Consider the following 25,960-nt stretch of genomic DNA (forward strand, 5'->3'; position numbering starts at 1 on the left):
TATTTGCTTGAATTGTTGTCTAGCGATCCGAGAAAACAGCTTCCTAGGCACCCTATATTACACGAATGGGCAGGACACAATAATTACACTAGCTTCACACACATAGTCTAACTCCGAAATTCGGTAATTTCAGCTTGGAACTCTTCCATTTGATCCGTGTTTGCATACAAGAACAATAATATGGAACTGTGAGACCGCCTTGATGCAAAACACTTTTTGTTATTTATTTCACGTTTTTGTATCTGTTTACTAACAGCTGCTCACACAGATGCAGATAAAATGATGTATGCCGAGCAAAACGGCAACAGAAAAACGCAGAAAATATGCCGCAAACAGCGACAACAAGTTTAAAAGCATGGTGTAACGTATAATAAATAAGGTAGTACGAAGGTGTTCACAGAAAAAAACATTAAAAAACAGTACTAATGTATAATGTTTTACAGTTTTTTATATTCGTAAGTATCCTATTTTCTGCATGTTCTAGATTAAAAGAACCCACTGATGATGGCGATATTTTCGCTGCAAGTACACTACTGGCCATTAAAATTGCTACACCAAGAAGAAATGCAGATGATAAACGGGTATTCATTGGACAAATATATTATTCTAGAACTGACATGTGATTACATTTTTACACAATTTGGGTGTATAGATCCTGAGAAATCAGTACCCAGAACAACCACCTCGGGCCGTAATAATGGCCTTGATACGACTGGGCATTGAGTCAAACAGAGCTTGCATGTCATGTACAGGTACAGCTGCCTATACAGTTTCAACACGATACCACAGTTCATCAAGAGTAGTGACTGGCGTATTGTGACGAGCCAGTTGCTCGGCCACCATTGACCAGACGCTTTCAATTGGTGAGAGATCTGGAGAATATGCTGGCCAGGGCAGCAGTCGAACACTTTCTGTACCCAGAAAGGCCCGTACAGGACCTGCAACATGCGGTCGTGCATTATCCTGCTCAAATGTAGGGTTTCGCAGGGATTGAATGAAGGGTAGAGCCACAGGTCGTAACACATCTCAAATGTAACGTCCACTGTTCAAAGTGCCGTCAATGCCAACAAGAGGTGACCGAGACGTGTAACCAATGGCACCCCATACCATCACGCTGTGTGATACGCCAGTATGGCGATGACGAATACATGCTTCCAATGTGCATTCACCATGATGTCGCCAAACACGGATGCGACCATCATGATGCTGTAAACAGAACCTGGATTCATACGAAAAAATGGCGTTTTGCCATTCAAGCTCCCAGGTTCGTCGTTGTGTACACCATCGCACGTGCTCCTGTCTGTGATGCAGCGTCAAGGGTAGCCGCAGCCATGGTCTCCGAGCTGATAATCCATGCTGCTGCAAACGTCGTCGAACTGTTCGTGCAGATGTTGTGTTGCAAATGTCCCCATCTGTTGACTCAGGGATCGAGACGTGGCTGCACGATCCGTTACAGCCATGCGGATAAGATGCCTGTCATCTCGACTGCTAGTGATACGAGGCCACTGTGATCCTGCATGGCGTTCCGTATTACCCTCCTGAACCCACCGATTCCATATTCTGCTAACAGCCATTGGATATCGACCAACGCGAGCAGCAGTGTCGCGATACGATAAGCCGCAATCGCGATAGGCTACAATCCGACCTTTATCAAAGTCGGAAACGTTGTGGTACGCATTTCTCCTCCTTAGACGAGGCATCACAACAACGTTTCACCAGGCAACGCTGGCCAACTGCTGTTTGTGTATGAGAAATCGGTTGGCAAGTTTCCTCATGTCAGCACGTTGTAGGTGTCGCCACTGGCGCCAAACTTGTGTGAATACTCTAAAAAGCTTATCATTTGCATATCACAGAATCTTCTTCCTGTCGGTTAAATTTCACGTCTGTAGCACGTCATCTTCGTAGTGTAGCAATTTTAATGGCCAGTAGTGTAGTTTTAATGGGCAGCAGTGTATGCAGGAGAGATGAGAGAAGTGGGCGACCCACTTGGGTGCTCGGTTGTGCCGCAGGCCTGCACGGAGCCGCCGTACCTCTCGGGGTCTATCTGCTGGGCGTGCCCCTCGGCGGGCGCCTCGCAGCCGTAGACGGCGCGCGCCACCTTCTTGACGATGTCCTCGGGCGGCGGCGGCAGCTGCCCCTCCTCGACGGCGGGCGACAGCGCCTCGGCGTAGTGCACGATGGTCTTGCCCTCGGCCAGCGCTTCGACCAGCTCCGGGGGCGGGCACCTCTCGAGCTCCTCCTCTGGCACCTCGGGCGGCGGCGGCGGCGCGGCCACCGACTTCGACTTGGGCTTCCCCTTGGGCGGCGGGGGTGGCGCCGGGGCCTTCTGCTTCGGCTGCGGCTGCGGCGGCGCTTCTGCCGCCTCGCCCCCTTCCCCAGCTTCACCCTCCACATCCTCTTCCTCAGGCGGGGGAATCACCTTCACCGGCACTTCGCCGTAGAACAGCTGCGCACCGGACACACAGACCATTAAAGCAGCTTACGGAAAAGAACATGTATACCTGGAATAAAATAACTTTGTGACTGACAGATTGCAGTGGCGACCAGAGGCATACTGAGGTCATCCTGCGCCCGTGGCGGAACTGCCAAAGCTATTCCCTCCTCCCCCCCCCCCCCCCTCCCCCCAGATGACTACTTTTTTGTAATTTTTTCCTACGATATTTATGTAGACTGGCAATGGCAAGGAAAGCGTTTCTGAAGAAGAGAAATTTGTTAACATCGAATATAGATTTAAGTGTCAGGAAGTCGTTTCTGAAAGTATTTGTATGGAGTGTAGCCATGTATGGAAGTGAAACATGGACGATAAATAGTTTGGACAAGAAGAGAATAGAAGCTTTCGAAATGTGGTGCTACAGAAGAATGCTGAAGATTAGATGGGTAGATCACATAACTAATGATGAAGTATTGAATAGAATTGGGGAGAAGAGGAGCTTGTGGCACAACTTGACAAAAAGAAGGGACCGGTTAGTAGGACATGTTCGAAGGCATCAAGGGATCACAAATTTAGCAATGGAGGGCAGCGTGGAGGGTAAAAATCGTAGAGGGAGACCAAGAGATGAGTACACTAAGCAGATTCAGAAGGATGTAGGTTGCAGTAAGTACTGGGAGATGAAGAAACTTGCACAGGATAGGGTAGCATGGAGAGCTGCATCAAACCAGTCTCAGGACTGAAGATCACAACAACAACATTTAGAAAAGTAGGGTTAATAAAAATTAGGCATTATTGAAAAATATCCCTGAAATAAGTTATGTAAATGGAAAATACTGTACACAACAGAAGAGATGTATCATTACAGAAAATTAAAAATTGTATAAACTTCCTAAAACTATTAAAAGTACAGTAGAGCGTCGATTATCCGAACGTCGGTCAACCGAACGACCGCTTAACCGAACTGTGTACTCGCTCGCACCTGTTACTCTCCCACCCTACCGTCCATCATCCCCCTCACTCCCAAACCAAGTTTCCCACAGTAGTCGCCGCACTGGGCCACCGCTGGCGGAACATTGCTTCTAATGGGGCCTTCACAAGGCGCTTGCTGAACTGCCAAGCCGCCAGTCGCTGTGTTTCAACAATCAGCACACTTCTGTCGGCTTGGCACTGGCAGTAGAAGTAGCGGCAGTATCAAAGCTGTTTACAGCGGAGGATGCTAAGTTCACCGGACTTGGATACGATGTGACGTCATTATGACGTATACGCGCTACATCGAAAACGATAGAAACCGTATATCAACTATTCGACTTTTGTGAACTTTCGAGAGGTTGTGACAGGGTAGGGCTGTGCTCTGCGCCATTCGTTTGTGAGCAGTAGACTCCAAAGCTGAACTGAGTATATGATGACCTAACACATTGGTTCTCCGAATAAGAGACCTTTACTGTTGCCATCGTCTGCAAGCTGCATCCAGCAAAAGTAACGAGACTTCTGCATAGTTTAAGGTATCCGCTCATGTTGTGATGCAATTCGTATTTTGCATAATCTTGTGTTAGCAAATTATACTGCTGACATAAACCACATTGACATGGCCAGGTACATGCTAAAACTATTGTGGTTGTATACATGACATAATAAACAGTACGTCCGGTTTATCATACCACCGTGGAATGCTTTGACACTGCATTCAATTATTTCATACGTCAATCAGTACTAGACACTAACCTTTGGTTAAGATTACATTGAGAAATCCACTTCCCCTCGTATTTCATCTCCGGTCGACGATTTTTCTTCAACAATGCCTCAAATTTTTCTTTTTAAGTTCGAAATTCAATCAGTACTGGACACTAAGGTACCTGTCTCTGCGGTCCGAGTGTAAAATTACTTGGAATTATGGTTGATAAAAGACTATCTTGGGATGGACATGTAAATTACTTAGCTAACAAACGTGCACGAGTTCTCTTTCAGCTATATAAATTAAGAAAAAAAGTCAGCAAGAGTATGCTGCTACAAGCTAATATGTACTGACAAGACCAATTGTATGAAACCATACTAAAATGTTGATAGTAAATAAATATTATTTTCGGCGTAAGCATTCAATACAACAGTCACACAATCTAATCTGGCCGGGACATAAGAAGACTTCACTTTTTTACGAAACGTGTTGTCCGTGGTGTTTTCAAGGCCACGGTCAGGAATATTTCTACTAATATCCAGCTCTTTTACTTTTATTTTGGCGAAATACATATACGCTGCCACACTGAGCTGTTTTCAGAATCGCACATGTCAAAACAAACCACTAGCAGACGACAGTTTAGTATCTCGAACGTTCGTAAAAGTCGATAGGTGTGTTAATCGACTAAAGCGTATATACGTCATAATGACGTCACATCATATCCAGGTTGGGTGAACTTAGCATCCTCCGTTTACAGCAACAGCTGCGCCAGCATAGAGTTGAGGCGTACCGCTCCGCGCAGTTTGAAGGATGCGCGCCCCCAAGAAGTTGCCTTTGTATGTTACTTCGTAATACTAATAGAGATGCCTGTTTTTATGAATAAATTTACTGCACAGTACTTCTTTTTGGCAAATAAACATGTACATTTCGATTATCCGAACAAACCAGTTTTCCGAACACCATCTCCCCCAATTACTTCGGATATTCGGCGCTCTACTGTAATAGCATATTACCTCTTATTATTTATGATCCTGAAATAAGTTATATAAATGGAAAATACTGTACACAACAGAAGAGATGTATCATTGCAGAAAATTACAAATTGTATAAACTTTCTAAAACTATTGAAAGTAATAGCAAATTACCTCTTATTATTTATGATAGTTACAGAATTTTAGTACACTGTACAGGGGTCGTTCAATAAGCAATGCCCCACATTAAAAAAAAAAGTAGTTAATACATTTTGACAAATGTCCTTGTTGATTCTTTACATTTGATGTTTGTTCTGTGCACCGGCAGAAGGCATAGCTGTAATACAGCGTCAAAATGGCGTCTACATACTACCCACATTACAGGCAGCGTGCTGTTATTGAATTCTTGTGTGCAGAAAAAGAAACCGTGGTGAACATCCATAAACGTTTGGGTGCAGTGTATGGCGACGCTGCAGCTGATAGGAATACAGTTGGACGATTGGTGAAGAAAGTTACAGCCTCAGGAAATGCAGAAACAGAGCTCCGTGATCAGCCACGGACGAGACGTCCTGTCACAGCCACTGCTCCAGACATGCTGAATCGTGCGGATGCCATTATTCGTGCCGACCGGCGCATCACAACTCGACAATTGGCCCTACAGTTGTCGGTCAGCATTGGAAGTGCTTCTGCAGTGATCGAGACTCACGGATATTCAAAGAGGTGCTCATGATGGGTTCCACGAATGCTCACAGCGGACGACAAGATTCAAAGAAAGGCCGTATCATCTGAATTGTTGGAGCTTAAAGAGTTTCTACAGTGAACACACTTTGAAGATGACGAGAGTGTCAATCATGCAGTGAAAACATGGCTATGCCTACAGGACAAGAGCTTTTACCAGCAGGGAATAAATGTTTTTCCACTGTATTGGCGTACAGTCACAGAACGTGATGGAGACTACGTAGAAAAACAGGACATGGGCAACGATAGGCGGGTGATGGAGCCCCTTAGGGAAATAGAGTACAGGGCTGGAAAGAAATCCAACGTGCACTCGGTTTGTCTGCCGGTGGGCCTCATCCAAGATGTGGAGGCGGCCTTGCCTGCGGCTATCGAGCGTACGGGGTGCAGTCGTCTGCAAGTAGTTGCTCACATCGGCACCAATGATGCCTGTCGCTTGGATTCTGAAGCGATCCTCAGTTCGTACAGGCGGCTGGCGGATTTGGTGAAGACCACTGGCCTCGCACGTGGGGTGCAAGCAGAGCTCTCTATTTGCAGCATTGTTCCCAGAGTGGATCGGGGTCCTTTGGTTTGGAGCCGAGTGGAGGGTCTCAACCAGAGGCTTCGCTAGGCAGTAGTGCGAGGTGTCCTGATGAATACTCACCAGTCGACGGGCAGGCAGGGAAATCAGGACGCGCTCAGTGTAAAGACACTTCAGCCATCAAGATATTAGCAGTAAATTTTCAGAGTGTTCGGAATAAAGTTCCTGAATTTACTGCCCTCCAGGAAGCGTGTGGCGCGCAAATTATTCTCGGGACTGAGACCTGGCTGAACCCTGAGATAGGAAGTTCTGAAATATTTAATGAGGGTTGGAACGTGTGTCGGAAAGCCAGATTAGACACCGTAGGAGGTGGTGTCTTCATTGCAGTTGACAAAAATATTGTGTCTACTGAGGTCGAAGTAGAGTATGATTGTGAAGTTATCTGGACACGTTTAACAGGGCTAGGGGAAATAAAGTTAATTGTGGGGTGTTATTACCGGCCACCAGGTTCCACCGTGACAGTTCTAGAATCATTCAAAGGGAGTCTACATTCTGTATCGCAGAAGTACCCGGATCATGCTATATTAGTCGGAGGCGACTTCAACCTACCTAGTATAGACTGGGATGTCTATGGATTCAGTACAGTGGTACAGGCAAGCCGTCGTGTGAATTACTTTTGAACACATTATCCGAAAACTGTCTGGAGCAGCTAAATCGACAGCCAACGCGTAATGGAAATATTTTAGATCTGGTAGCCACGAACAGACCAGACCTCATCGACGGTGTCAGTGTTGACACAGGGATTAGTGATCATGATGTTGTCATTACGACTATGGTTACGAAAGTTAAAAAGTCGGTCAAGAAGGCTAGGAGAGTATTGTTACTAGAAAGAGCAGATAAGCAGTTGTTACCCACGCCCGGGTTCCCGGGTTCGATTCCCGGGGGGTCAGGGATTTTCTCTGCATCGTGACGGCTGGGTGTTGTGTGCTGTCCTTAGGTTAGTTAGGTTTAAGTAGTTCTAAGTTCTAGGGGACTGATGACCATAGATGTTAAGTCCCATAGTGCTCAGAGACATTTGAACCATTTTTTAAGCAGTTGTTAACATCCTACTTAGTAAATGAATCGACTTCATTTACTCCCGGTACAATGGACGTGGGAGAATTATGGGAAAATTTTAAACACATTGTAAATCATGCATTGGACAAGTATGTGCCGAAAAAGTGGGTTACGGACGAAAAAGACCCACCGTGGTTTAACAGCGCAATTCGGAGAACGCCCAGGAAGCAAAGGCAGTTGCACTCGCGGTACAAGAAAGATCTGGAGGATAAGGACAGGTAAAAGTTAGTAGAGATTCGTGCTGCTGTAAAAAGAGCGATGCGCGAAGCATTCAACCACTACCACCGTCATATCTTAGCAAAAGATCTTGCTGAAAATCCAAGGAAATTCTGGTCTTACGTAAAATCGGTAAGCGGGTCGAAGGCTTCCATCCAGTCACTCACTGATCAATCTGGCCTGGCGACGGAAGACAGCAACACGAAAGCTGAAATTTTAAATTTAGCATTTGAGAAATCTTTCACGCAGGAGGATCGTACAAACATACCGCTGTTTGAGTCTCGTACAGATTCCTGTATGGAGGACATAGTAATAGTCATCCCTGGGGTTGTGAAGCAGCTGAATGGGTTGAAAATAAATAAATCGCCAGGTCCTGATGGGATTTCAATTCGGTTTTACAGAGAGTACTCTACTGCATTGGCTCCTCACTTAGCTTGCATTTATCGCGAATCTCTTGCCCAACGTAAAGTCCCGAGCGACTGGAAAAAAGCGCAGGTGACGCCTGTATATAAGAAGGGTAGAAGGACGAATCCTCAAAATTACAGACCAATATCCTTAACATCGGTTTGTTGCAGGATTCTCGAACATATTATCAGTTCGAATATAATGAAGTTCCTTGAGACAGAGAAGTTGCTGTCCATGCATCAGCACAGCTTTAGAAAGCATCGCTCCTGCGAAACGCAACTCGCCCTTTTTTCACATCATATCTTGCGAACCATGGATGAAGGGTATCAGACGGATGCCATATTCCTTGAGTTCCGGAAAGCGTTTGATTCGGTGCCCCACTGCAGACTCCTAACTAAGGTACGAGCATATGGGATTGGTTTCCCAGTATGTGAGTGGCTCGAAGACTTCTTAAGCAATAGAACCCAGTACGTTGTCCTCGATGGTGAGTGTTCATCGGAGGTGAGGGTATCATCTGGAGTGCCCCAGGGAAATGTGGTAGGTCCGATGTTGTTTTCTATCTACATAAGTGATCTTTTGGATAGGGTGGATAGCAATGTGCTGCTGTTTGCTGATGATGCTGTGGTGTACGGGAAGGTGTCGTCGTTGAGTGACTGTAGGAGGATACATGATGACTTGGACAGTATTTGTGATTGGTGTAAAGAATGGCAGCTAACTCTAAATATAGATAAATGTAAATTAATGCAGATGAATAGAAAAAAGAATCCTGTAACGTGTGAATACTCCATTAGTAGTGTAGCGCCTGACACAGTCACGTCGATTAAATATTTGGGCGTAACATTGCAGAGCGATATGAAGTGGGACAAGCATGTAATGGCAGTTGTGGGGAAGGCGGATAGTCGTCTTCGGTTCGTTGGTAGAATTTTGGGAAGATGTGGTTCATCTGTGAAGGAGACCGCTTATAAAACACAAATACGACCTATTCTTGAATACTGCTCGAGCGTTTGGGATCCCTATCAGGTCGGACTAAGGGAGGACATAGAAGCAATTCAGAGGCGGGCTGCTAGATTTGTTACTGGTAGGTTTGATCATCACGCGAGTGTTACGGAAATGCTTCAGGAACTCGGGTGGGAGTCTCTAGAGGAAAGGAGGATTTCTTTTCGTGAATCTCTACTGAGGAAATTTAGAGAATCAGCATTTGAGGCTGACTGCAGTACAATTATACTGCCGCCTACTTACATTTCGCGGAAAGACCACAAAGATAAGATAAGAGAGATTAGGGCTCGTACAGAGGCATATAGGCAGTCATTTTTCCCTCGTTCTGTTTGGAAGTGGAACAGGGAGAGAAGATGCTAGTTATGGTACGAGGTACCGTCCGCCACGCACCGTATGGTGGATTGCGGAGTATGTATGTAGATGTAGATGTAGATGTAGACATGTTGATATATATTGTCACCAAATTCGGACTCTTAACAATAAATATGTTCTGAGAAAAAGAAAGTAGGGCATTTCTTACTGAACGATCCTTGTACAAAAAAGTAGCCCACACATTCTATTTCTCCCTGATAAGTTATTAATTTGCATAAATTATTATAGTAATTCAAAATAATAGAAAAAATTATGTCCATATACAGATGGCGGTAATATCATGTATACAAGGTATACGCTGATAAGCCAAAACATTATGACTGCTGCCCATCGCAACGTTGGATGCCACCTGGTGGTGTTGCGGGCATGTGATGCAGTAACTAAAGTATGTACATGGAGCAGACACAGATGGGAGACCTTTCTAACGAAGATATGGGCCGCTAATGGGAAAGTACATTGAGATAAGCAATTTTGACAAAGGGCAGATTATTATTATGCAGAGACTGTGAACGAGTATCTCGAAACTGACGAAGCTGGCCGAATCCTCACATGATACTACCGTGAGCATCTACAGAAAGAGGTAGAAGGACAGTGCAGTTACCACTAGGCACTAAACGGTTGAACGTAAACGACTCTTTACAGAGTGTCTACTGTGTAAAGTGGGACAGATGGTGATGTGTGACATCTCTGCAGAAAGAGTACAATGCTGATGCTTGCACAAGTGTTTTGGAACACACTGTGCATCGTATATTGTTCAACATGGGGCTCCACAGCAATGCATCCCAATGTGTTCACATGCTGACCCAGCGACATCGTCAGTTGCGATTGCAGTGGCCACTGGACCATCGAGATTTGACCGTCGATCAATGAAAACATGTCAGCTCTTCAGGTGAATCACATTTTGGCTACACCAGATCGTTGATCGTCTCCACAACCGCCGTCATCGAGATAAAAGGCCACTCGAAAGGTGAAGCACGCAAAGGACATTGTCTGGTGGGAGCAATATTATGCCATGGAAGGCATTCTCCAGCCCTTGCATGGGACCTGCGGTAGTAATCGAAGACATGCTGACAGCTGCAAACCACCAGCATCCCTTCATGCTAGATCACTTCCCCAAAGGTAATATCATCTTTCAGCAGTATAACTGTCCATGTCTCTGAGCCAGAACCGTGCTACAGTGGTCTGAGATGTATTTAGCGAACTCACGTTGTTGTCTCGGCGTCCAGATTCGCTTGATGTGAATCCTGTCTGGGTCACTATCCAGCACCATCACCACGTACACAAATTAACCGCCCGTTATTTACGCGAATTACGTGACTTGTGCGTAGACATCTAATGCCACAACCCTCCACAAACCAACCAAAAAACTGTCGGATCCTTGATACACAAAATCAGTGATGTATTTCGTTCCAAAGACGGACAGACAAGCTATTAAGCAGGTGGTCATAATGTTTTGGCTTATCAGTGTAAAAGGCCAGTGCGTTGGCGGAGCGGTCATCTGTACTCAGGTGATTCATATGACACGTTTTCTGAAGGATTATGGCCGCACAACAGGAATTAACACGCTCTGAATGTGGAATGATAACTGGAATTAGATGCATGGCACACTGAATTTCGGAAATCGTTAATGAATTCAATATTCCGAGATCAACAGTGTCAAGACTGTGACGAGAATACCAAATTTCAGGCAGTGCCTTTCACCTCAGAAATTCAGTGGCCGACGGCCTTTACTTAACGCTTGAGAGCAGCGGTGTTTGTATAGAATTGTCAGTGCACACAGAAAAGCTACACTACGTGAAATATCCGCAGAAATCAATGTGGGACATACGACGAACTTATCTGTTAGGACAGTGTGGCGAAATTGGGGCTTAATTGGCTATGGCAGCACACGATCGATGCGAGTGCCTTCGCTGACACTATGACATCGCCTTTAGCACCCCTCCTGGCTTTCTGACCATATCGGTAGGATCCTAGACGACTGGAAAACCATGGCCTGGTCAAATGAGTCCCGATTTCAGGAGATGGTAGTAGCGTTCGAGTGTGGTGCAGACCCGACAAATCCATGGGCTCAAGTTGTCAGTAAGGCGCTGTACAAGCTGGTGGTGGTTCAATGCCGGCGTGAGCTGTGTTTAAGTGGAAAGGACTGGGTCCTATGGTCCAACTGAACTGGTCATTGACTGGAAATCGTTATGTTCGTCTACTCGGAGACAATTCGCAGCTATTGATGGATTTCATGCTCCCAAACTACGGTGGCATTTTTATGGGTGATACAGCGGCATGTCACCAGGTCACAGTTATTGTTCATGACTGGTTTGAAGAACATTCTAGACAACTCGAACTAATGATTTGGTCACCCAGATCGCCACACTTGGAATATAAAGTTCGTGGACAAAGTCTTGCACTGGCAACACTTTATCAATTGTGGACAGCTATAAAGGCAACATGGCTCATTATTTCTACAGGAGATTTCCAACGATATGTCAAGTCCTTGTCACATCGAACCGTTGCACTACACTTGGCAAATGTGGCCCGAGGTATTACATGACACGACGTTTGTCATACGTATATTAAAAAGCTTCACAAATGGGATGATGCGTCATTGCTCTTTCATCAGCTACTGGAATTTGAAACCTGTTATTTCGTTAACTTGGTCAGCTGTATCGATATTTCTACTATATTTGGTGCCAAAATCTGCTGCGTATTTTTTTATGATAACATAAAGAGCTCTAATTTAAGTCATTCCCAACAGTAAACTAGAGTGAGATGGGATGGTTTGTCATATGTAAGATCTATTTCCCAGTTTGCTTACTATCGTATGAATACTTTGATTCACTCTAACTTAAGCAGTACTGTCCAGTCCTCAGTGGGCAGTGGAAGCCTTTGTTCAAATAGCATATTCGCTTCAGCACCCATTTGCAATCTTTGATACTCTGCACTACAGTAGCGAAGTAGTAGTGAAACCCACACAGTTGAATATGAGCTATGTGTGTAAGTGGCAGCTGTATGAATCAAGTACACTGCTGACATGTAAGCAATGTGATGTCTCTTAGACAGTAATGATTTCTTTATGACGCTACATGGATGAAATGAAGCTGTGACAACAGAGTGGGGCTACAGCCTCGGGCAGAAGCAAACGTTTCTTGTCCTAGGCACAAGATAGGAACACGAGAGGTAGGACAACACCGCTACATCTCACGTTTAGTGCTTAAATCGTATTTTTTGCGTCCTCTCTTCACCTGCGCCCTTGACAGGGGCCTTGTGATGCAGGAGGGAGGGGGATGCAGTGTTGTCAGCATGCAGCGAGCTATTCTTGACAAGACTTTCAGTACCGACAAAACTGGCAACACAGCAAGCGTGTAGTGCTGAAGGAGGAGCTGCAATTTTCTGCCGGCTGGCCCCAACCACATGACGTGCTGAAGTGTAAACCGCAAAGCTATTTTAATGATTGTACAGTATCTGACCAAAAGTATCCGGACACGCCTCTGTAATGCGGATTTACCCATTAGACGTAACGAGAGGTGGACCCACCAACCTAAAAGGACGCAGGGAGTATTGCGTTGTCAGTAGAGGAGCAGTAACAGCAGAATGGACTGGTCGGGAGAAGTCAGTGACTACGATTGTCAAGTAGTCAATGCATGTCACCTGAATAACAGATACATCCAGCACATTTAGACCCATCTAAAACTGCCCAATTCGGCTGTTGGTAGTGTGATTCTGAAGTAGAAAAGTGAAGGGACAACCACAGCCAAACCAAGACTGGGAGATCCTCTGTACTGAGGGACAGGTACCACCAGGTACTGTGGAAAGTTGTAACAAAAATCGCATGAGATCAGTGGAAGCAATCATTCGTGAGTACCAAAGTGCAGCTGTAACTTGCCCCACATGTAAACAGAGCTGTGCGATGTGAACACAGATGTGAATGGAATTGCTCGCATGCACATGTTGAGGAAGATGCACACACATACAGCCATGCCTCTACTTGCATGTGTGGAAAGTTACAGCCACAGAGTGATTAGCTGCGAGGTGCATAGGGGTGTGCACACCTTAAGCGAGACTTGAGATGGTGTGAAGAGGGACGCCACTGGACAGTGGATGACTGAAAATGAGTGATTTGGAGTAATAAATCACACTGTACCCTTATGCAATGAGGTGGAATATATTGGGTTTGGCAAATGTCTGGACAACATTACCTGCCATCCTGTGTAGCGCCAACAGTGTGATATGGAGGAGGTAGTGTTATGATATGGGAGTGTTTTTCATGGTTAGGGTATGATCCTCTTATTGCACTATAGAAAACGCTATATGTGGAACGATATGAAGACATTTTACAGATTTGTGTGTTGTGTACAGTACAGGAACAATTTGCAGACGATGGCTCTATTAGCATTACAATGCACCAGCATATGTGAGGCAATGGTTTGTGGAGAATAAGATTTCTGAAATGAATTGGCCTGCTCAGAGTCTCGACCTGAACCCAGTGGAACAATTTGGGATGGTTAGAACGTCAACTTCGCTACACACGCCAACGTCCCATATTACTACCTTCTCTGACTTGGGCACTTTAAGAAGAATGGGTTGCCATTTTTAATCTCTCCTTCCATCTATTGTCCACATTAAACAATGCCCAGTCCAAGTAATGAATAAGCAAAGTCTTTTATGAAGATTTGAGAGGAGCGAAGATTACAATAAACTTTCAAGTTTACTTAGCCTGTCATGTTGAGAAGGCTCCTGTTCTTCTTGTCTAGGGGTCTGATTCTTGAAGCTGAAAATCCAACATCAGGTCCTCACAGTTGGTTTGAACTAGATAAATTGTAAGGTTGTTGTTGCAGAAATTTTTACGCAAATATATTTTCTCACATTTTAATATATTGTAGAGTATTTTGATTTTTCACATTAACAAAGCCGAAATTACACTGTTAGCACCTATTACACAAAACTACGTCCGAACACAGCAGAGTCAAGCTTACGACTCCATCACTCTTCGGAAACAACACTGCAAAGCGTTTACGGTTTTTCTTAACAAATGATTTCCTACTAATTTCGTTAACTATGAATTTCGATTATTATTTCATAAATGAATCCAGAAATAAACATAGTAAACATTACACAATGGCGTAATTAATAATAGAAATTTCAAGTGTGCAAATAATTCTTAATTTCAAATTTTTCTAAAAAAATAATTAACTGTCCACTCAGAACTAGTACTTGACTATAACGTCAAAAGTAAAATGTTTTATAAAGTAATTCGTTTTCACAAATTTTAGCTTGAAATATAACATACTGTGTATAAAATTATATGAAAATTTTCAGAAAAACAACTACGATAATACTGACCTGTCCAAAATTCGAAAAATAATGATATTGGTTCAAATGGCTCTGAGCACTATGCGACTTAACTTCTGAGGTCATCAGTCGCTTAGAACTTAGAACTAATTAAACCTAACTAACCTAAGGACATCACACACATCGATGCCCGAGGCAGGATTCGAACCTGCGACTGTAGCGGTCGCGCGGTTCCAGACTGTAGCGCCTAGAACCGCACGGCCACTCCGGCCGGCCAATAATAATAATAATAATACTGGTATCGACAACCACTGTTGAGGGAAAGTAATGCTAGAGGAGAATGTCCCGTTACACATTCCTCCAGACTTTCAGACATTTCATTGGAAATGTCCTCAGCAGAGTTCAAGCCGTCATAAAGCCAAAGAGTGGAGACACCCCATATTAATGACCACTAATAACTGTCTGACGCTGACGCTGCACAGGCGAGGGTGGACCCTCGACGTGAGCAGAAAGTTCTAGCGCTGGTGCGCTTCGCCTTCCTCATGGCGGTGTGGCGAGTTGTGACTGGATACTTTTGATCAGAGAGTGCATACTGGCATTTGATTGGAATATCTTGTTACAATGCACGCAAACCACTGTCATTGCAACCCACTTACAACATCTTGTAACATACACAGTTTGGTTGGACCAACCATTCTCGCATTCGAATGGACTCACAATTTCTCGAGCTGTGATGTAAACTGCATCGTGCTCGAGCATAACTATGATATACAGCGTGTAACATAGCAATACCAGTAATTTAGAGGGTTTAACGAGAATATTTGTTTATGAATTGAACGACATTTCACGCTGCAATACAAGGTTATGAAAGCAGAGGGAGCCAATTTATTTAATGTTTATTGCATAAAATAAAAATTGGATACAAATAATCTCATACTGTAGAAAATGAAAGGATCTAAAGCTTAGGTTACTACCATTACAGAGTACTGATGGTTATGTTAACGACCATTAGATTGTTCATGCTAACTTTTGCAAGGTCTTTGATGACAACAGAGGAGCCGCGCTGAGACAACGCCACCTAGGAACAAGGCCTCACAGCGCGACTCGTGACGTCACGACTAGGGGTCTGAAATACCGAGCGGCTTGTTAGGCTCTGCGCCACGTATATGAAAACATTAAACAGTTTCCTGGTAGACTACTCATAGTGTTTTATACACAAATCTGTAAACAAACGCTAATCCTTCTCACTGGAGAATAAAATAGTTCAAATTTCGTAAACTATAGCTCCAAAGGTGAAAATACTTTTTCGTAATTTCCGTCACTCGCGTTTTGAAAATGCGAATTTCTAATTCCATAACTCTGACAGCACTATTTTCACAGTGTACGTCACCTTGCATAATTTAATTGAAAATGAGGTACCGTAATTGGAAAGACTGACAATGAATCGAAGCAGGTACTCTGGGACTTGTATCTATGTCAAATTCTAGTTTCGTATGATAGATACCTCATTTGGCAGTCATCTACAGTTTTATACTTAAGAAAACATTACCGTACAGAAACTTGTGCAAACTTCACTGAACCTTCTACATACTACTTAGTTTAAGAGATCTGCCAGTAGAAGACTAGGTAGTGTTAAGTTATTAGGTATTATAAATTGACATGGGAACCACACATTAGAATTATTACAAACTCTGACAAACTTGCCCACTGTAAGCCATTGTTTATCAGCTTGAAAATATTAACTGTTATAAACTTGCACATTTACACTGTTCTACTGTATACAAAGACTAACTTAGCAGAATACCAGCTTAGGCAGGATTTACACTATCATGGAACTGGGGTTTAACTGAAGAATGGGACACCACCCATCAGTTTCATGTAATGACATACCTTAAGAACCTGTTATTACTTTTTACTGTACAAACTGATCCATTTATATTCATCCATTCACATACTGATCCCCATCTTTTAATTAAAATACTTGTCATTTGATACACTGATCATTGGCAATGGGTATTACAGCGTTGTAAAAATTTAAAATGTCATCTATAGTGCCATTTGTGAAAGCAGATGAGTGGTATCCCAATCTTCAGTAATGCCAGAACTAGAAATAGTAGGCATCTTCACATACCTTACTGCAGATTATCTAAATCATAGAACAGCAATGTAGTGAGTATGAAGCTGTTTAACAAACTGCCTCTAGAATGGGTAGAAGCTTTATTTGATTTATTCAACCACAAGTAGTACAGTTGGTTATCGGTAAATCCTCCCTACTCACTTGAATGTATGAGTGTAAATATCACAGTGATAACTGCTCAGTGAGTGTACCATAATTTCCTTAATGATTTCAATTTAAGATGTACTACACAAATCGTTTTAGCTTGAATATTTTACTTTATGGAAAATCTGTTGTAACATTGTTTTTTAATTTGTGTAAAGTAATTTTTGTATACATGCTGTATACTTTTTAAACATTTGTAATTTGACTGTCTATTGCTGCAATAGCTAAATGACAATTAAATTCTTTTACTATTCACTATTTAATGTTGTCCCAGAGGAAAAAAAGCACTGCTATTCCAAACTCCAAAAACATTATCAATTTCTCTCAAATGAAGAATGGCTTAAGTTATGTATTGTCCTCCCCCCCCTCCTCCCCGAAATATTGGTTGTATTGACAGACTGGACCTGTTCTGCAGATTAATTTTTACTTATGATGATGGCAGACTAGCATGCTAATACTAGCAATGAATTGTTCTCCTTGTGAGAATAATTAATTTACTGACTGGACAAAAATATATAGAAAAACTTGTCAACCACAGAGCAGGAGCAGCATTAATTATATATTTACTGATGAACAGAAAAGACTATTCCCCTAATTCTCTGAGATTGGGGTTTCACGGAGAATTTGTGGTAACAAAGTAATCTGTAGCAAAGCCTCATGTTTACGGCTGCACCATATCGAAGAGAGCAGAATACATGACATTTACCAACAAGATGTATGGGATACTGTGCATGAAATAAAAACAGAAAATAGAAATAAACATTTATTTCACATCATCTTCCCAAGCCCCCAAACAGTATAATTTAACATTTTTTCAATCTTTTGTACACAGTTACATTTTTAACAGTAGTTTCATCATTTCTCCTCTTGGTGTAATTGTTTAGCAAAACATTTGCACAGCAAAACAGTATGCAATTCATGACTGAATCAATTGGGTGTTTATTTTTACAGTGAAACCCATAAAAAAGATTGCTGGGAATATTGTGGGATGCTACCTTCACAAGTACATTTCTCTGATTTGCCTGTTGTAAACATAAAATTTCCTGGTCTTTCAGAATTTTCTGTAGAGTTAAATAGACATATGTCACACACACTACTACATCATCTGCAGGATATGTCAACCCTCCTCTGTCTTTTACCATAATCAAATCATCACCACTCTGCTTCATTTCATCTGTAGTAAGGAATACCTTACAATATTCACAATGTTTTTTTTTAATAGCTTGGTTTGAGCAGTAACCTGCTATGTAATGCAACAGTGGCCAAGTTTTCTCATCTATTCCATCAACATCATTTTCATCTACTGCTACATTTAAAAATTCTGGCATTGATGTTTCTTTTAATCCCTGAATTTCAGTATGAGTAGAAAAAACATCAGTGGTCTTAATAACAACATCCCCAACTACTTTCGACCGAAGCACAAGGGAAAACATAGACTGTGCCCTTAGTTTTTGTTCAGTTTCAAAAACTTGTCTTAGAGAAACATGATAATTTCCCCCACATAGCTGGCGGTATTTGCTGAACCTGTCTTCTAAACTGTCTGTCTGTACTTTTCCTAACAGCAAATATGATCTGTTTTTCTCAGAAAGCCAGTAGTCACTGAAGTCTATCAAAGCAGCAGTTGTGTGTTTCTAAGCGCTATGTGTCTCCCGAGTAAGTTTTCTTTCATCACTACACTCTTCCCAAGAACATAACCATGAGATGAAGCACTGTAAGAATTCTTGTATGTGATGGGATTTACTAGTCACAGGTTCTTGGAAAATATTTCTTAACCTCTGTCCCTTGAGTAATGTTTTCACATTTACAATATCCCACCAACGATTTATTATTTTTATGAATGTTGCAGTACTTTCCCAGTTGCTAATTGCTTTCTTTGAACCAAATGTGTCAAAAGCAACAACTGTCGTATCACTGAAAATACGCAACACTAACTTGACATTTTGGCGCTCAATTGAGTTAGGAAATAGAGACTTCAAGGTTAAGGAACTGCCATATTGCAATAGTTCATCTTTTTCTATCAAGTGCAATTCTTTCAGTGCTCCAACAGAAGACAAACCTCCCTTCAAACTGTCACTGAAGTCAGGAAAACACAAGATCTGCTCCTTTTGGTTAAACCAGTTATTGCGGATACATTTCAAAATATGGACAGTGTCCACAAAATAATACAATGGGCGATTTGGAGAAGACTGTACAGGGTGATCATACTTTATTTTCACATCTGGAGGAGTAGAAAACTTAGACATTGCTTTCTTATTAATTGCATTATTGTCTGCTACTATACCAACCACCTCAAATCCAATTGCTTCTAATTTAACAATGACTGCTTTAATGTAAGAGAACGGAACATCACCAAAAACATAGGCGCTGGTTGCACACAAAAATTTTTCAGTGTTAAAGGCACATCCTACAACATTTCCAGCTTTGTAATCAAGCTGAGACTTCAGATGAATTTCATCCATCAACAGGAGCACAGTTTTATCATCTGAGGATAAAGTACCTACTTTATTTGTGATGTAGCTCATAAACTGATGACCCTGTTGCTCAATGACAGGATTTGTTGAGAGTTTACTACAAAGCCTTGAAAGGGTGTTAGGACTAGGCATAGAAAAACTGTCAGTGTTCCTCAAAAATTTGTAAGCATGTGGGCTTATAGAATGTACTAATGACCACATTATCATAGAATTAGTATCATACCTAAATTGAGTTGAACTTCTGCACTTCAAAAATGAAATCTGTTCCTTCAAAAATGTAATTTTAGTTTCGTTTCCTGGTAACTTTTCTAAAAAATTTTGCAATAACTGGTCAATTAAAGACAAAATGTTATCTACAGGAGCCTCAGAACTATTATACAGAAGATAAATGTTCTTAAGAACATCACTTACCACCTGTATGTTGTTTACTTTCATGGGAAATTTCATGTTTCCAATACATTTCACTTCAATATCATTATTGAAGACACTGAGTAATAAACCACTGCTTATAACTACGTGGCAAAAAATTCTTGGGTAAGGATTATGCTTTAGTAACACTAGGCTCACACTGTCAGATTTGTTTATCACTACCCAGTCACTGTGCTTTTCACATTCACTCAACTTTGTTTTCATTTGTTCTAAACTATCGAACGATATCGCATCAATCATTTTCGCATGTGTGTCCACACTTTCTTGGATAGCAATTTGAAGAGCGCGATTTTCTAAACGCCCCCTACGAATTTCTGGATCCTCTCGTAGTGCAATTTGATGACTCGACAAGTAAGATGGACATCCAGGCAACTTCGATGGGATTGCATCTGAAAAATTAATAACGAAGTATGAAACCGATCTCACAGCATATAAGTGAAATAAAGATAGTTCTTATGCCACTGTACATTACTAAGAGCGTGTTTCGTAACTCACCTTTTCTCAAGCGTCGACGATCCAACGGTGCTGTCAAGAGTATACCAGTTTTCGGGTCATACATGCTAGTACTGTTTAAAATATCGTCCTTGTTGAAATGCGGTTCACATATCTAAAAACAAGCATACAGTTCTCTTTAAAACATATAACGAAAATTAATGAGGTATGAGATTATAAATACGTTCTTCTGTTTACTGTATTTTGTTTAGCTGTACTACATTTCAAGTAACTACGACACACTAACCAAACAAATACACCGATACTTACAACAGAGTGCTTACTCGGTGTCCAGTCTTGTCTGTGAACAGCCGATAACCATTTTCGTCTTAAGTTCTCGTCAGATGGAAAATAAAATACACTGACTTTAGGTCCATTATCGTAATTGCCCCTGCAATTCGGCATACAACACCTTCGGGGCATCGTAACTGAGTATAGATCAAATAACAACTCACGAACAGCACAAAGTACAATATGGAAACGCTACGAATCACGTGTGTGTGTAGTCGGTACCTAGCTTCTCAGACCCCTACCGGTGACGTCACAGGCTCCTTAGACTCACGATGTGAGGCCTTGTTCCTAGGTGGCGTTGGCTGAGAGGTCGCGTGGTTTGAGGCGCCATGTCACGGATAGCGTGGTCCCTCCCGCCGGGCATGGCTGTGTGTGTTGTCCTTAGCATAAGTTAGTTTATGTACTGCATAAGTATAGGGACCGATGATCTCAGTAGTTTGGTTCGTTATAAATGCAGACACATTTGAACATTTTTTGACAACAGAGAACCAGTCAGTGTTAGTTGTTACATGTCTACCACGTAGTAAAAGATCGTTTGCATTCTTAATTGCAGAAAAACTGAGTCTGTAATTTGAGTGTAGAAGGCATTTTTACTCCAATTAGACTGAAGCATCAGCCATTAGTTTCAGCAATTTAAACGAACTGGATCTCTGCAAAGTACAAAGCACATGCTGACCAGAAATGTCGGATGAAGGAAGTTTTGTACATAGTCCAAGTAAGTCAATCAACAGAACTAGTACGTATAGGACTAGGAATACCTGATTCAACTGTGTGGCGAGAACTGAGACGCCACTTACTGGATACTCTCTAAGGCTTGTAACTTGTGCAGGGACTTTCGAAAACGACAAAGAAAAGAGTATTAAATTTTGTGGTGACATGATAGGAACGATGAAGATATGTGATCTGCAAATGCTAAGTGACCCACTGAGACAAGAGATAGACTCAGCAACCTATATGTGTTTTGTGCCTTATCACAAAGATATGCCTACGATCCATTTTGCATTATCAGTGGTGATCAGACTAATGCTAAGTGACCCTCTGCGACATGAGATCGACTCAGCAACCTATACGTGTTTTGCGCCTTATCACAAAAATATGCCTACGATCCATTTTGCAGTATCAGTGGTGATCAGACCTATACATACTCCTTGTTGTAAACATATACAGGGTGAATCACGAAGATACGCAAATATTTTAATACGTTCTTCTGCAAGTAAAACTAAAGAAAAAAGTCCATACAAACATAGGACCACAAATGTTATGGCTAATAAAAGATTTTGCCTGAAATTTAGCAACTTCGCTAATATGAAGTCATTGCAAAACTGTACAAGGTTAAAGTAAAGCATAATTTCCATTTATTTTGTCGTTATTGGTCTGGTGAATCTAATACAACATGTCCCAGACGTGTATGTGCAACAGTTTTCCAGAACATCCAGATAAGCAAAGACGTAATTTCGTAAAATTTTTAATTTATAAACTACTTGGATCAATTTGTTTTCTAAATTGTAGACAATTGCACAAAGTTTTCAATGGAAGTTGCAGAGAATTTAATTTTGGAAAAATGATGGTAATAACGTTAACTGAAACTGTAAGTAGTGGAAAAAGCTTCGTTCTGGTGCATTTTGTTAGTATGGGTTGCTTACATCAGGGGCAGGTATGCACACAGGGGCAAATCTATTGCTCTCCCTTGTTTGACAGATACTTATTGTTCTCCTTTAATTGACAGGTCCTTAACCTATTTTTTGCTGAAAGGATCCCTCCTTTTGATTGACAGGTACTTAACCTATTGTTCCCCCCACCCCTTCCCACTCCCCTCCCACCTCAGGAAACCTCACACCTCGCTGCTACAAGTACACTTCCAGGTCTGAGTTATTGGATAGCTCCTCTCATGTCTATCAATTTGATTGACTACTTAATTAAACTGATCAATGAATTATCCTCTCCCCACCTGGTAAATCCCCTCCACTCCCACCTTTCCTCCTGGAAATTGGCAGGAAAAAGACTCAGCTGATTGGTCATTTGGGGGGGGGGGGGGATTCGGTTTAAGCGTGTGGAATATTGCTTAAGCACTTCAGACAATGTATAGAATATTAGTTAATTATTTATGGCAGTGTATAGATTATAGTTTATTTATTTAGTCAAAGAATTTTCTGGAAATCGATTGCTGTGTATGGAATATTGTTTCAACAATTTAGACAGTGTGTGGAATATTGTTTATTTAAACAATTTAGGGAATTCAAGGCATTGTATGGAATATATGGAAATTGGTGCATCTTTGGTGGAGAGGAAGGATCTCATAACAGGAAATTCAAGGGTATATTCTTTATTTATAAAAAATTCTGTTTGTGGGGGTTGAATTTCTCTTGCTCATCATTTTCTGCTGTTCCGAAATATGTAGGTCTTGTAAGAAGTAATTATATGGGGCAAACGTGTTGCATAACCTAATGTTTAGCATTGTACTCTGGGTGTCTTAACCTAATGTTTGGCCCTTTGTTGGCACTTAACCTATTGTTCTGTTAAGTGGTTTTCCATGTCACCCCCATTTCCTTGGACTATTGTACCAGCTTTGATACGAAATTAAATAATTTATCATGTCCTCCCATCATTTTCTGGTACACTTTTCGAATGTAACATGTTTTTGAACGCCATTTCTGGCGCATTCTTCTTTGTCACCCATCCCCCTTAAACTATTGTACCACGTTTTACATAAAAATTACGCAAATTAACTTAGTGTTCTGCACTTGACCTGTTGTTCTGCACCGGCCGAAGTGGCCGTGCGGTTAAAGGCGCTGCAGCCTGGAACCGCAAGACCGCTACGGTCGCAGGTTCGAATCCTGCCTCGGGCATGGATGTTTGTGATGTCCTTAGGTTAGTTAGGTTTAACTAGTTCTAAGTTCTAGGGGACTAATGACCTCAGCAGTTGAGTCCCATAGTGCTCAGAGCCATTTGAACCATTTTGTTGTTCTGCTCCATGTCACCCACTCATGCACACCCTTCCATTAACTATTGTACCACTAATGCTAAGTTGATATAAAATATTAATTAAATCGATATTCTTCACATGTATGGGGTAGTTTCTTTTAATTCACGGCATCCTATTGGTCGGTGAAATCGATGGTATATAGTTTAAACAAAAGATCGCTAATAAAAAAAACACCTCCCACCACCCGATGCCCGACGCCGACGCTGCCAACTCTGCACACGACCCCAGGTGTCGGGGTGCACTGGCGGCCCTGCAAAGTGACGATACGGCCGTCAGCTGCCGAGCCATGCACAGGTGTCCATTTAGGTCCCACAAGGATGAGGCATTGGCATTCCTTTCATACATGACACCTGAGAAATACCTGTCGAAATACGTTTTCACCTAGGCACCATTGCTGGTGCAATGATGCAGGGCTGCGGGTCCAGGGCTGAGAGATGTAACGGGACAGCCTGTCATTACTTATCAGTCCCTTCCCAGAATTTGTAAACTGTCGCAAAAATAGTTAATAGTCGCTTTTGTAGGAGCTTTCGTGATATCTCAGCTTGCCTGCTTGGAAATTTTTGTCATAACACGACCTGTCTACGAAAATAGCCCGAATAACACCCAATGCATTCTTCCTAGCAATCCTAATGGGACAGCTTGTTCGTCACTGTATTTACCCATTAAACTGCTGCTGCTGCCGGTGTGGGAGTACCATCTGTCATTGTTTTCTGCAGACGAGACTTTCAGCGGCAAAATTATTTTGTACAGAATGCCATATTGCACTGACAGTTAAACCCTGCAAAAGTGGCATACAGATCATTAAATGTGCAAAGAGTCTTACTGAATTATACTGCTCTGCACTGAGGACAGAAGCTTGAATATTAGAGTGTGAAACCGATCTCCAACTCGACAGTATATCACTGCACAGTGAGTTGATGTAGTAAACATACAATTTGTATCCTGCGCCATACAAAATCGCCCCTTTTGATCATTCATATAGCTATCGACAACTAGACACTCATACATGTACTGCGAAGGCAGACAGCACCATTTATACTCCTCGCAGCACTAGATATTTTCCCACAGCCGATGGTCACAGGTCATCCACTCCCGATGCATGACCACAGCGCCCTCAGTGGACTGAAGTCACTCTTAGTACTGTAGTACAAATTCGGGGTCAGCTCCCCTTGGCACAAACACGTTACTGTTTTTGGACCCGACCAGCTTGCTTGCTTGCTTTTCTGCACACATCTCCAAACTCTGTGATTACAAGAACACATGAATTTTCACATGGATTGCCTTAATATTATACCATTTGCGCGATATTTCTCGATATCAGGCACGTAACAGTATCCTACCAATTGCTCGTGCGACATAATTCTGAAGATATAGACTGCAAATTATTTCTCTACAAACCCGAAACTTCAGTGAGGTGGAGCATGCTGTGAACCACTAAGTAACTAGAAACTTATCCCATCTGCGAAGACCTTTACGTGTGAACTCGAAAAAATAGAGGAAATTGATATTTCCACTCGCAAATATCGATGTGAGTGATGTAACAGAATCCAAATCATCCCTATAATTTACAAAGTCAACTAAGGTGTTCCTCACGTCTAGGGAACCAGCAAATGTGTCTGCCACCTGTCTTCCACCTGCTAGATGCGCACACCACAATCAATGTTCCCTCAACTAAATAAAGGTGCGATATGTGCAGAAGCAGACAACCGAACAGTTTACATGGGAGGGAATAACGTCCAGCAAAACAGACGTCTGTATTGATTTTTTTCAAATTTGCATGCAATCACGAAAGCTGCCCAAGTATTAGTTCGCTATTCGGCTGTCTAGAGGAAGACGCAGTTAAATGAGCTACATTCCTGCAACCCAACAGTCAGGCAGCTCCTATCATTAGCAAGAAACATGAATCATTCCCGCCACAAGTCACCGGCACTTCACGCCATGAACACATAGGCAGAATCATCATTCTAGGAAAAAAACTGGCCTCATACATATTTTATCCCTGCACTTAAAATTAAATATTATGATTGCAGTCTCAGTTGGACAATATTCAGCAATGAGAGAAGTAACGGAACTACACCCTGCTGACAGTTGTGGCTCTGGAAATAAGAATACCGGTACCATTCTTATGACTTGACATACTCTTCCCTTTGCTATCACAATATTCCACGTCAAATCCATACCTTCCTTATGACTCGAGATAGTCATTTCCTTTTCACATGTTGGAACACACACACATACTTTATAAGCCTGATGCTCACAGCGAACCTATCATGCACCTTCTACTACTACACTACTG

The 25,960-nt window shown here is 42.2% G+C and overlaps 1 protein-coding gene across 1 annotated transcript; it reads right to left on the reverse strand.

Annotated features, from left to right (window-relative positions):
• Nucleotides 1-1,936: 1,936 nt before the first annotated feature.
• LOC126474318 (skin secretory protein xP2-like) lies at nt 1,937-2,470 on the reverse strand. Its single transcript, XM_050101784.1, has one exon. The coding sequence runs from the start codon at nt 2,468-2,470 to the stop codon at nt 1,937-1,939; it is 534 nt and encodes a 177-aa protein (XP_049957741.1).
• Nucleotides 2,471-25,960: the final 23,490 nt, after the last annotated feature.

This window comes from Schistocerca serialis, chromosome 4 (assembly GCF_023864345.2).
Source record: "Schistocerca serialis cubense isolate TAMUIC-IGC-003099 chromosome 4, iqSchSeri2.2, whole genome shotgun sequence".
Taxonomy (NCBI): Eukaryota; Metazoa; Arthropoda; class Insecta; order Orthoptera; family Acrididae; genus Schistocerca; species Schistocerca serialis.

Coding starts and splice junctions, on each gene's coding strand:
- LOC126474318 (XM_050101784.1), bottom strand. CDS start 2,470: ATGGTCTGTGTGTCCGGTGCGCAGCTGTTCTACGGCGAAGTGCCGGTG.